The following is a 13,391-nucleotide window of genomic DNA, read 5'->3' as shown; positions in this document are numbered from 1 at the left end:
TCTCAGACAGAGATAGCTGGAAATCTTCGTCTTTGTCCTCCACGGCGTCTCTCTCCTCCGGCTCCTCCACAATGTCCGGACAGCTCTCAACACTCCTCTACGCAGCAGAACCACGCTGGGCCCATAACCCTATCGGTGCGTGCGTGTGCAGAGTGAGGAACAGAGATATGTACAATAGTGAGCTCTGGTAAGAAGGTGAGCCACACGCCAGCACCTAGTAGTAAAACAGTGTATTTACAGAATATATACAAAGCTACTAGTGCAGTGACAAACATAGATCTGAGTGACAAAGTGCTCCGCCAGCATCCACCTCTCGAGTGAGAGAACTATACACAGGCAATGCAGTCCTTATATATGTACATCAGCCAATCAAGGCAGTCCATATTCTTGCTGACTCCAGCAGGTACTTTCCCTTCGTCATTGTCCAGCCAGAACCGGCTTGCTGACAAGATTACTCTGACCTGACCTGTCAGATAGATCCACCTGCTGGCTTGTTGCTCCTGTCATGCTGTGTAAAGGAGGACTCCACACACACCGACAATTATTTGGTGCTCAGCTGCTTATATAGGGGACAGAATAACAGGGTTGTTCCCATAGACAGCACTCCATGTATCAGGTGCTTTACAGTAACTTTGTAGATCCTTAACTGAGAGTATGATATATTTTCGTGATGGAATTCAACAGTATACATGTGATCAAGGAGACTGAAGGGAGGAGGAGGATTCATATATTGAATTCTGTATTGAGTGGAATACCGGTATTTAGTGCTGATATGAGTTTGGATTGCTACAGATGCTGTATTGTAGCAGCTAGCTTCTCAAGCAATAGTAACTGCAGATGCCAAAGTGTAGGATAGACTTTTCTGAGGACTAATAATGACGGGTAACTTTTCTGTCTTGGTAGCATAAGGGAACAATCCTGAACTCATTTACTCAAAAGCAAGTCCCATTTTGTTCAATGGGCGTTATTTCTGGGGCAGTTAATGTTTTCAAATATATGTTTTGTTATTTGTAAATAAAAATGTGAGAGAATTTTAATATCCAACTGATATCATTAGTAATGAAGATAATAATCAGTGCTCTTTGGGTACATGTTAATATTAAATAAATATATTATCTGTAGTCCCATGACTTTTTACATTTTTGTCATTTTAATGGGAAAAGCAAACTTTCAGTGTTAACATTATTTATTAACAATATATTGAAAATATATTAAAGGCTTCTGTGTTTAGCATTGTACCATATAGTGTGGTTATGCAGAAGCTATAGTTATAGACACATAAAACAGTATTCTTTTTTCTAATATAGCTGTTTTTTTCCATCATAGCTATATTGTATATTGTTAATGTTACACGAGTTTTGTCGCATATTTCTATGCCCAGTGCCAATGATTTTTGCACCAGATGGGACTCTTTTTATAAGGAGAAATAGAAATAGAAAGACTATGAAATGAAATAGAAAGAAATATGAGTTTGTTTTCCAAGGTGTAAATCTATAAAATAAATAGATATTGCAATTAATTTAAATAAAAATTGTGTGTCATCATTAATTGAATTTTGTTATATGAGCATAAAGTTATTAATTTCATGTTCTGATTCTGTTGCTTATGAAGCATGTTTTGTTGTTTGCTGACAAGCTGTGATAAGGCCTGTAACTAGGAGCCAGACCTGAACCAAGTACAGGTCTGACAGGAACTATTAGTATTGCAGGTGACTTACCATCATATCTGAAATAATTGTACCACAAATGAATGAAGAGGGAAAAGATAAAAGGAAGGCATTATTTCATCAGCCACTAAAAATGGTGTCTTATTGACAAAGAGAGTCCTATTGACATAACTATATTATTTAGCTTTTTAAATGAATGGTATTAATGATGCAGCTTCCATTTGAGGAGCAGGTGTCAAGTCCCCCAGAAGCTCAAGAAATCACACAGTCTATTCTTATAGGCAGCTTTATTCCATGGACAACTTGGAGGCAAAATCCAGCCCCCTTATATAGGTTGACACAAGCGTTATACTTTCAAGTAAAAGCAGGGACATTAAGTGGGAACTTTTGGTGGGTCCCCCACCCCATAGTGCTGGGAACGCAGGTGCTTTCTAATCACATTCTAATTCAGCGACCGGCCTTGAGACCGCACTCTGACCGATGGGAAAAACTTGAACAATAAGTTTCATAGATAAGCGAGGCCTAGTGCAGGGAGGCAAAGCGGCAGGGATGAGCAACAGAAAGATGCATAATACAATTTATGACAAGATTCTTGACATACTGTCCCCCTCCTCCCCCCCTCCTCCCTCCCTGTCGGGATATTTGGAGTGGTAGATATGATAACCCACTTAGATATCACATTGCTAAGCACGCATCCAGGAGGGAGACTGACATATAGAAAAAACATGATGAGCTGCTTCAGCTGAGGTAAGTACAGCCATCCTCCTTGTTATCCTACTGCTCATGAACAGTCCACTAGAAGTAGAGGAAGACTAAACTTCTGATTCCACAACATGGAAAGCCTGCCATTGCTGCCTGGCAGCTGGGGGGGGGGCACACTAAGGGGCTTCAGCCCCACCACCTCTCCTTAACAATGTGCCAGAAACTACCCTTGTTATCAGGTTTTTTCCACATTAACCACATATTCCTACTTTCAGACAAAATATGCCACAGAATTGTACAAAAATATTTCCACTGAGCATCCAGACTATGTATAGTAACTTTAAAAAGACGGACTCAACTAGGGAGGTGGGAGCAATAATATAGTTGTGATATTTTTAGTATGAATCTGAGCAATACTTGTCTAAACAATAACAGCTTGTGATATGCTAGCATCATCTACTGGATATAGAAAAAGCAGCAGGTAAAGAAATGTTACTTGGCAATAAGCCAATAAGATACTGAGCTGGGGGCAAGCTTGCTATTTAGCCTCAAGGAATAATCGAAATTCCTTTCTCAGATGGAGAATAGGAGCTCTCCAGCCACTGGAATCATTTTGACAGTTCAACCAAGGAAGAATCTGACCAAAGAAACCACCTTCAACTTGGAGTACTGTCACTAAGGATGATTTGCAACCCCAAATGCACACAAACTTTATGTAGCATCAGAGCCTCCCTCCCCCATTTTCCAGGATCACAACAGGGAGCGGACGGTGGCTCAGTGGTAGAGCATCTGCTTGGTAAGCAGAAGGTCCCAGGTTCAGTCCCTGGCATCTCCAAAAAAGGGTCCAGGCAAATAGGTGTGAAAAACCTCAGCTTGAGACCCTGGAGAGCCACTGCCAGTCTGAGTAGACAATACTGACTATGATAGACCAAGGGTCTGATTCAGTATAAGGCAGCTTCATATGTTTAAGGTAATCAAGTTTTCTCAGAAATGCATTCTACTTGAAAGCAATGAATATAAACGTATCTTCTAAGACTTGCTACCAGGATCCAAACATATAGACCTGAAAATGCAGGTCAGTGGATTCAGAAGAGGTATAATTGCATAGGGTTGCACAGTTAAAAATATACTCACAGTGATTTTTTGTGCGTGTGATAATAGTGAGAACTTCAGCATTAGCAATGATATGCTGTGTTGCTCTTATATTTTAGTAACTATATGCTTTTAAATATATGTATTTGAAGCCAAACAATATCCCCTGTTGTAGTGCCAGGGCTTAAGTTTTAGTTGGCCTAAGTTCTGCAGGATTTCCCACCTTCTGTTTGCAAGCCTCAGGGTGAGACAGCCATCTGCAAGGCATTAGGTTCCAGTTAGAGGTTGGTAGGGTAGTAAAAGAGGAGAATTCTCCTAGTTTCAGTCTTTGGGCTTGCTTCCTTAGGCAAGGGACTGTGGTGACCTGAGGGTCAGTAAGATAAAAGTATAATACATACAACGAAATTGGAGTGTAGTGCACTAAAACAGTAAAATATGTGAAATACATTAGGAATTAAAGACTACAGAAAACTGCAGGAGAATACAATCAACAATATAAAAAAGCTGAATTGCAAAATTGGAGAACAATTGGAGTACATAGCATAATATATACCATGGAGACTGCTTTAAATCCCACAGATGTTAGCTATATCCTGATTTGCTTTATAAAAATGCCCTTCTGAACAGTTCCAAAGCATGTGGTATTTAAGAGTGCACATTTTTAAAATCCAATGTTTTTTGGTTCAGGTCTACTAGACCAGAAAAAAAATCGAGATTTCTGAAAATTCTGGATCCCAGTACTGGTATAGTGTTTGACTCCAGTATATTTTGGAAATACTGCTTTTTCCCCCAGATCCAATAAACCTGAGAAGAAAAATAGTGGGAGTGGGTGGGTGGGAGAGGCAGCCCAATCATTGGGCTGGCTTGACTTCTCCTGCAGCACAGTTTAAATGGGGTTGCAGGAGAAGCCAGCTCCAGGATCTGCTGTGAGGAGATTGTGCCATGTGGCACATAGATCCTGGCTGGGATGGCTTCTTCTCTAGCCCAGTTTAAACTGGGCTGCAGGAGAATCCAGCCTCAAGTTGAGCTGGGGGTAACAGTCTGTTCCCCTCCTTGGCACAGCTGATCCTTGGGCTGTCTTCTGTAGTTCCTTTAAACTTTAAAGAGACTGCAGTAGAAATCCAACAAACAGCTGAGAGATGGGAGCAATCTGCTACTGCCTCTCTGTTTTCTCAACTATCCAGTAATTCCCAAATATTTTTGGGATTTGGGGGGGCGGTATAAAGCCAAAATATACCCTAAAATACCAATAAATTTTTTTGGGGGGGAGTATATTTTTGGCTCAGGTAGATCAACACCTTCCCCCCCCCGGCCCCTGTGGTAGCCTTCTTGACTTCATCATGCTGAATTGGTGTGTATTGGGAGAGGCATTCCTGCTGTGGTGGTCCTTATCAGCTGGAGTTTCTGAGGCTTTTTTTAAAGAACAGACAATTGTAGCACCTGTTATAATAATCTAGCCACAATGTGGCCGTCTTCCAGGTTGAATGAAGTTGGAAGGAAACAATTTTTGCGCTTTAGCCTATTTCTCCAGTAATTAGCAAGAGACAGTTAAAGCCTATTAAAATATGGGAGTGGAGTACCATAAGAATATAAGAAGAGCCATACTGGATCAGACTGAAGGCCTGTCTAGTTCTGTTCACACAGTGACCAACTGGCTACCTCTAGGAAGCCCACAAGCAGGAATACTACAACAGCATCATCCTGCCTGTGCTCCCTAGCAACTGATTTAAAGAAGCATGTTACATCTGGTAGATATTCATCACAGTTAGTTGCCATTTATTGCCCAGTCTTCCATGAATTTATCCACTCCCCTTTGAAACCTCTCCAAGTTCCTGGCCATGACAACGTCTTGTGACAGCAAGTTCCACAAATTAACTATAGGTTGTGTGAAGAAATACTTCCTTCTGTCTATCCTGAATCTCCCACCCTTCAGCTTCAGTGGATGACCCTGTGTTTTAGTACTGTCCATTCTTTTGCTGCCATTCATAATCTTATAAACCTCTACCATGTCTCTCCTTACCTTTTTTCTATGCTAAACAGCCCTAAGGGAGCTGCTGTAGCCTCCTGGCTCTTTTCTGCACCTTTTCAAGCTCTATATCCTTTTTTAAGTGTATTGACCAAAACTGTATCCAGGGGTGGCCAGCGGTAGCTCTCCAGATGTTTTTTGCCTACAACTCCCATCAGCCCCAGCCATTGGCCATGCTGGCTGGGGCTGATGGGAGTTGTAGGCAAAAACATCTGGAGAGCTACCATTGGCCACCCCTGTGTGTATACAATATTCCAAATGCAGTCTCATCACTAATTTGTATAAGGGCAGTATGATAGCAGCAGTTTTATTCTCTGTTCTAGCCAGCATGGAATTTTTTCACTGCAGCCACACCCTGGGTTGACATTTCCATCCAGTTATTCACTACCACCTTAAGGTCCCTTTCTTTGTCAATTGTTACCAGCTGAGATCACACCAGTGTATATGTGAAGTTGAAATTATTCATCCCAATATGCATCATTTTACGTTTGCTCACACTGAGTCTCATTTGCCATTTTTATGCCCATTCTTCCACTTTGAAGATATCTTTTGGGAGTTCTTCACAATCTATTTTTGTCTTAGCCGCTCTAAATAATTTGGTGTCCTCTGCAAACTTGGCCATCTAACTACTGATCACTCCAGGTCATTTATGAACCAGTTGAAAAGCACTGGTCCCAATACAGACCCCTGGGAGATCCCACTGCTCACATCTCTCCATTGTGAGAACTGACCATTTATTCTTACTCTCTGCTTCCTGTTTTTTAGCCAATTTCCAACCCATAAGACTTGCCCGCTTATCCCATGACTTGGAAGTTTGCTCAGGAGTCGTTGGTGAGGGACTTGGTCAAAAGTCTTCTGGAAATCCAAATAAACAATGTCTACCGGCTCACTCCTGTCCACACATTTATTGACACTTTCAAAGAACTCTAAAAGGTTAGTGAGACAGGATTTACCTTTGCAGAAGCCATGTTGGTTTTTATTCAGCAGGGCTTGTCCTATATGCCTGACGGTTTTATCCTTAATAAAGCTTTCCATCAATTTACCTGGAAGACGTTAAGCTAAGTGTCCAGTAATTTTCTGGAAATTCCCCTCCCCAATAATTTTTTTTAAAAATGAAAGTTACAATAGCCATTCTCTAGTCCTCTGCACAGAGGCTGATCTTAGGAACATGTTGCATATCTTAGTTAGATCAGCAGTTTCACTTTTGAGTTCTTTGAGAGCTCTAGGATTGATATCGTCTGGTCCTGCTGACTCATTAGTTTGCAATTTGTCTATAAGTTGTATAACTTCCTCTATCGTCACTGCTATTTACCTAAGCTCCACATCACCGTCTCCTGAAAACATACCTTCAAGAACATGTATTTGCCTCATATCTTCAGTAGTGAAGACCAGTAAGAACTCATTTCGCTTCTCAGCAGTCTCCTTATCCTCCTTTTAGTATTCCATTAATTCCATTTTCAGCCAATGGTCCAACTTGCTTTTCTAGCTGGTTTCCTGCTTAATATATATTAAGAATTTATCAATGGTCTTTGTGGTTGAAACAATACATCCCTCAAAATCTTTTATTACATCCCTTATTTGTCTGTCTGTATTTCCTTTGTGCAAGTTTTTGTTTGTCTCTCTTGAGTTAACCTTCCAGTTTCTGAAGGAAGTCTTTTCACTCTAATAGCTTCTCTCACCCTGCTTGATAGCCATGCTGGTGATCTCCTAGACTTCTTACTGTCTTTGCTGACCTGTGGTATACATTCTAACTGAGCTTCCAGTATTGAGGTTTTGAGTAACTCCCAAGCTTTTTCAAGAGATTTGACTCTCTTGACTGCTCCTTTCAACTTCTTTTTTACGAGATTTCTTTTGAAGTCAAATATTACCATTTTGGAATTCTCAGGCACTTCCCCACATGTAAATTAAATCTATGCTATTATGATCACTGTTACCATTTGCTGAACTACCTCCACATCTCACACTTGGTCTTTGGCAGCAAGTTCAGGGTCACTTCCCCTCTGGTTGGTTCCATCGCCAGTTCTTCTGTGGAACATTCATTTAGAAATGTCACCTCTTTGGTAAGACTGGAACACTGATTTATCCAGGAAATGTGAGGGTATTTAAAGTCACCCATTATTACAGTTCCCTCTACCTTGGATGCCTACTAGATTTCATTTTTCATCTCAAGGTCACTCGAAGTGTTTAGTTAGGGGGCTGATGGCATGTCCCAGTACTAAATTACTTTTGAGGCCTGGTATTGTCACCCACAACAATTCTGTGGAGGAGTCAGTCCTTTTTAAGGTTTCTAGTTTGCGAGACACTTTGTCTTCCTTGTCATACATAATACCTTCTCTAGTATGCCCTTCCCTGTCATTCCTATAGAATTTGTATCCAGGGATCACTGGATCCAACGGGTCCTCTCCCTTCCACCAGGTTTCTGTTATGCTCACTATATCTATGTTAATGTCCCTTAATCTAGACACTCCAGCTCTTCCATTTCAGGTTGGAAGCTTCTGGTATTTGTGTAGAAACATCTCCACACTGTGTTTTTCTCTAAACATCTTTGATGTGTGCCTTTTATATTTTGGCCCTTTGGCCTGTCTGACTGGCTCTTCTACTTTATTCCCTTTTATCCTCACTTTTCCTATCCACCCAATCCCCATTTGTACAATCAGAAGCATTTTCTTTTCTCTTTGTCTTTTTGGGACAAATCTGCCTGGACTGGGTGCTTCTCAGCTCCTGTCATCATTCCCCTGGGGTTCAGTTGAAAAGCTACTGTTCTGACTTTTTTATAGTACATGCCACAGTCTGGTTCCATTCTGGTTCAAGTGGAGCCCATCCCTTTTGTACAGGCCTTGCATGTCTCAAAATGTTCTCCAGTGCCTAAAAATAAATTTTCTCTACACCATCATCTCATCCATGCACTGATGTGCCTATCTACCTGCACATGAACAGATAGTATTTTAGAGAAAGGTACTTTGGAGGTCCTTGCTTTTAGCCTTCTACCCAGCAGCCTAGATTTGGCTTCCAGGATCTCATAACTACACTTCCCCCCATTATTGGTGCCAACATGCACCCCAGCATGCACTGCAACCACTGACTCCTCTTTGATTTAAAGAAATTTCCTAGCAAGGAAAGGCTTACAATTTGTATTTCCTTTCCTTCAGGCATCCTTTTAGCAGCTGTTGCATGAACAGGGCGGGAAAACTTACTGTGTCCATAGCAACATGATGCTCTTCCTTTGATTGTGTAGGGTAAAAATGTTTTACATTCCAATATCAGCTTTCTTGTCTGCATTTGTTGTATTTTTCGTCATATAGGTTATTCTAGACTTCTTTCCTAGCACTCAAGCTGAACTGGAATGATCTCTTCATACGTTAGAGCAGGGGTGTCCAAATGGCAGTTCAGTAACCAGATGTGGCTCTTTCACACATATTGTGTGTCTCTTGAAGCTCTCCCACGCTGTTGGCTGGCTTGGAGAAGGCATTTATCTCTTTAAATCACTTCTTCAAGTCAAGCCAGCCAGCGGCTTGGAGAATGCATTTAAAGTTTAAATTGCTTTCTTTCCAGCTCTTCCTCCCCCCTCCCTCTCTACCTCCCTTCCTCCCTCCCTCTCTCTTGTGGCTCTCAAACATCTGATATTCATGTGTTGCTACTCTCAAACATCTAATGTTTATCCTCTGTGGCTCCTACATTAAGCAAGTTTAGCCATCCCTACATTAGAGGTTTGTGGAGATATAGGTTTTTATTTGCAAAGAATTGCTTTAATCTTGTAAAATAACAACCTGTTTGCTGTGCCAGATATAAGAAGGGCTTGATAAAATTCTCCTAGTCATACCCATTACTGGCTGACCTCTATAGTAACATTTGTGTCTGTCCAAGCAGGCTGTGCAGACTAAATTTATAATTCAGCCTAGTAGGGCTGTAACCACTTCCTTGACTTTTTGCAGATGTATTTTTATTACCAAGTTCAATAATCTTGTCATCTGATCTAAGCAGGCTACATTTGTTAAGCCCTACAACTATAGCTCTATACTGGGATGTAATGCAACTTTTGACATACTTCTCTAGGAATGTATCTTGCTTTCTAAAAGATTCTAGCATATTCTTCCTATCTGATTATATGCCCTGAAATGATCCTCTTGCCAAGGAACAGAAATTCTTTAAATAGACCCTCCCATATATTCCTCAGAAGATTCTGACAGTCTTCATTTCCTATAGACATCTTCTGGATAATTCAGGCAGGGCCTTCTTTGTTCTTCTGGCTAACTCCATCAATACATAAATTATTATCCTGTCAGCTTTTGTAGAATGGAATCTAAAGGTAAAAACTTGTTCTGAAACCCTATGCTTACTTGTAATACAAGGTTTGAGTTATCCTCTGTGTGCTCTCTGAGTACAAATTCAACATTCACCTGTAAAGTTGTTTATTGTTACACGGATAACTCAGCTGAATTGTCATTTCATCTCATAACCCATTTTGATTGTGTCTAAAACTATAAATTGGTTTGGAAGATGTAACTCCAGCACCCAGAAAACCATCCTGAGATTGTTGACCCAGGGACAAGGAAGAGAGCAATGGTGATGGAGGAAGGACAGATGCATTTTGGGAGAACATTGGCAACAGCTTTTATTGAAAACAATTTCAAGAGCATTGGCACAGCACTGGGATGAATCACGTACCTGCTTGATGCCTGATAAAACCACCTTCCCTGCCCTCATCCCAGGGGGAGAATCATGGAGTTGCAAATCCTGTATCCCACATGGTTGTTAGCTGCTGCATGGTTCCCTTGCCACCTTGCTTTGAAAGCCAGCCAATGGCCCCTGAGCTGGGTGTGCTGGTGAATGACTCCACTGCCAAGACCCCTTAAGGGAGTCCCCAAAGTGAGGAAGACAGGTGTGCAGGCACAGCCTCCACTCCAAATGGATTTGTCCCAGTGCCCAAACCACCCAGCTAAGCTGTGATGGAATGCAGTAACACCAAGAAGAAGATAAACCAAAATGCAACCTGTGACAACTGAAGCCAAAGGAGGGTGGGAAGGCTAAAAACAAATCCGGGCAAGGTAGGAATTCTGTTAGATAGCTGAATTTAGTCTTACGCAACTGAATCAAGTTCTGTGAATTGATCCATATATGAAGCAAAAGCAGGAGAGCGATTTCTGTTGATTCACTGTTCATGCTGCAGTCCTCTGTGCTACTTGAAATTCTGTTCTGGATGGACCCATCTTTCAGCAGAAGCTTAGGAGGAGGGGCAAAGGGAAGGGCAAGATAGCAAAGACCCCATTCACAACTCACTTTGATCATGGAAGTCTTGGCTCCAATCTGTATATCTTTAAGTCTGGTATTTGAGTTGTTGGGGTCTGGGGTGCCAGGTACTGAGGTAAGATGACCTTCAGATCTCTAATGCCTTATCATCTGTATCCAGTCTTTCAACAACATTTTATAATGTTACAGGACAGTAACATTTTATAAAGTCTTTATTAGCTAAAAATCTGGATTCTGCTATACCCTTGCGTTTGAATCATTCATTAAATGCTCTTCAGATTATTTTAGTCATGCTTTTTCTTCAAATGAAAATATTCCTTAATAAATGATATCCCCCACAAAAATCTGAAACTTTTGTAGCAAGGAAGTAGATGCATTTACAGGGTCATCATGTGCTGGCCTGGCCTAGTGAATGGCGTAGGACCTGGGGAGACCCAGGTTCGAATCCCAGCTTCTACCATGGAAGATTGCTGGGTAGCCTTAGGCCTGCCACAGACTATCAGCCTGGTCTACCTCACAGGGTTGTTATTTTAAGAAAATGGAGAACAGAAGAACAATGTTCAAAGACACTTTGAGTCCCAAATGTGGAGAAAAACAGAATGCAAATAAACAGATGCAAATGCATTATTGTGGATTTAGAATATATTATTATAACACAAAATTGTTATGTAGACAGTGTTAAAAAATCATGATGTTTTATGTAAAGCTGATTTTTAGATTTGTGTATTGCTGTTTTTACTTAAGTTCTGTTTTTGTTCAGATAGTTTTTATTTTATTTTTGCCCACTTAAAACATATACTACACACTGGGTCTGAAAACAAACAGTCTGCAAAGTGTACCCAAAGATAATAAACAAGCTGATTGTTGGTGTCATCCAGCAGTCTGTTACTGGCATGGTGTATGATCAGCAGACCGTGTACATTCAGAAAATTTGCCCATGTAGAGCTTCAGTGCTGGTAACATTATAGTATTAACAAAAACTTAGTGAGCTGTCATATTTCAACATCTCTTGGCTATTCTGTAGTTGATAATCATTTTGAAATTGGCAGAACCAAGGAAATGCAGACAAGACTAATAATTATCATTTTATATAATGTATAGTTAGATATAGCATCCTTGACATTTTACATGTTGTCATGCCTCCCTGGTAAATACATCTGTGCCCATACATGCAGAAGTACTTGTAGCAAAAGAATGAGTTAAAAGTGTAACCTTAGATTATTTTTTTTTAAGATTTTTCTGTTTAGCATTCCATCAGTCTGAACTATATGATAGTTTAAGAAGAGTGTGTTACTTAATAACCATAGTATGTTATGGGAGGATAGCAGCTTTTTAATAACTACATCTGTAAGATGTAAATTTAATTAATTCTTGCTCTTATACTCTATACAGACAATGAATGATTTTGATTACTTAAAACTCCTCGGCAAAGGCACTTTTGGCAAAGTTATTCTGGTCCGAGAGAAAGCAAGTGGAAAATACTATGCTATGAAGATTCTAAAAAAAGAAGTTATTATTGCAAAGGTAGGCTTATATAATTCTGCTTGTAAATATTCTATTTGAAAACTATTTCTGTAACTTAAAATTTACTTGATAAATGGTGGCTGGGGTGTGTGCTGGAACAACTGAAACAAATACCCCCCCCCATACCCCTTATTCATATTTTCCAGGTATTTATTCAGCCAAATACAGATTGGGCAATCTGATTTGACTACCAAAATAGCCAAGCTTGAATAAAAGCCAATGTTATTCAGGTTTTATTTGGGCACAACTGGTTGTGCTGCTCTTCCCAACTACAGAGATCAGTTTCCCTTAGGGTTGCCAGATTCAAGTCTTGGAGATTTGGTAAGACAAGTGTTGGTGAGGAAAGTGACCTGAGGAGGGTATAATACCATAGAGTCCATTCAACTATAGAAGCTAATTACTATAGAAATTGAAATAACATAGGATTAGCAGAGGGCTGAGACTTGATCCAGCTCTAATTCCACAACAACAACCCCAGTCAAGCCTGGATTCCAGGAGTCCTCCAACAAAGGCCAAAACAGGCCTGGAAAGGGCTCTGCCCTCTCTGCCTGCCTTTTACTGACAACCAAGTTTGGAAAGCTGTGGTTGCCTGGTAACAGCCACTGAGGGAATCAATTGCTTAAAGATACAGCCATTTGGTTTATCATTTTGGGGTTTTTTAAACCGACTCCAAATTATTTTTTTTTAAGATTTCACATTTTTCTGGAAACTTGGAGCCCTTTTCAGCTTTGCAGAAAGATCTGTCTTATGTGTTCACATTTCCAGTCACTGGATTGAAGTATCCTCAGATTTGGCCAATTTCACTATTAGTATATAGGCAAGACAAACACAAAACTTGTGGGAGCAGTCACCCGATTCCTCCCACATTTGCTTCCTCCCCTCTCCTCCTCCTCCTCCTCATATCAGTCGCTTTCACTTCCTCTCCCCACATTTCTTCTCTTTCTGTCTCTCCCCTAGGGTGGCCAGACCGTCCCGGTCTCCTGGGACATTCCCGGTTCTGGCCACCCAGTCCCGGCTCCCGGGCTGCCTATACCGGGACCATTAAAGGTCCCGGTTTAGGCAGCCCCGGAGCCGGTGGGCCGCGGGCGCCGGCGGGGAAGGCGGCGAGTGAGGGAGGGAGCGCCCCTGCGCAGG

At 41.0% G+C, this 13,391-nt stretch overlaps 1 protein-coding gene across 3 annotated transcripts in view; it reads left to right on the top strand.

Moving 5' to 3' along the window:
* Window positions 1–13,391, top strand: part of AKT3 (AKT serine/threonine kinase 3) — a 340,649-nt gene that overhangs the window by 206,600 nt on the left and 120,658 nt on the right. For all 3 annotated transcript variants that reach the window (XM_060243709.1, XM_060243690.1, XM_060243700.1), the window contains one exon: window positions 12,126–12,257. In XM_060243709.1, the coding sequence (XP_060099692.1) occupies window positions 12,126–12,257 (132 nt within the window). The remainder of the gene's footprint in view (window positions 1–12,125; window positions 12,258–13,391) is intronic.

Source organism: Heteronotia binoei, chromosome 1 (assembly GCF_032191835.1).
Source record: "Heteronotia binoei isolate CCM8104 ecotype False Entrance Well chromosome 1, APGP_CSIRO_Hbin_v1, whole genome shotgun sequence".
Lineage (NCBI taxonomy): Eukaryota > Metazoa > Chordata > Lepidosauria > Squamata > Gekkonidae > Heteronotia > Heteronotia binoei.
The sequence above is the reverse complement of the archived record's forward strand: the minus strand, read 5'-3'. Positions and strand labels throughout refer to the sequence as shown.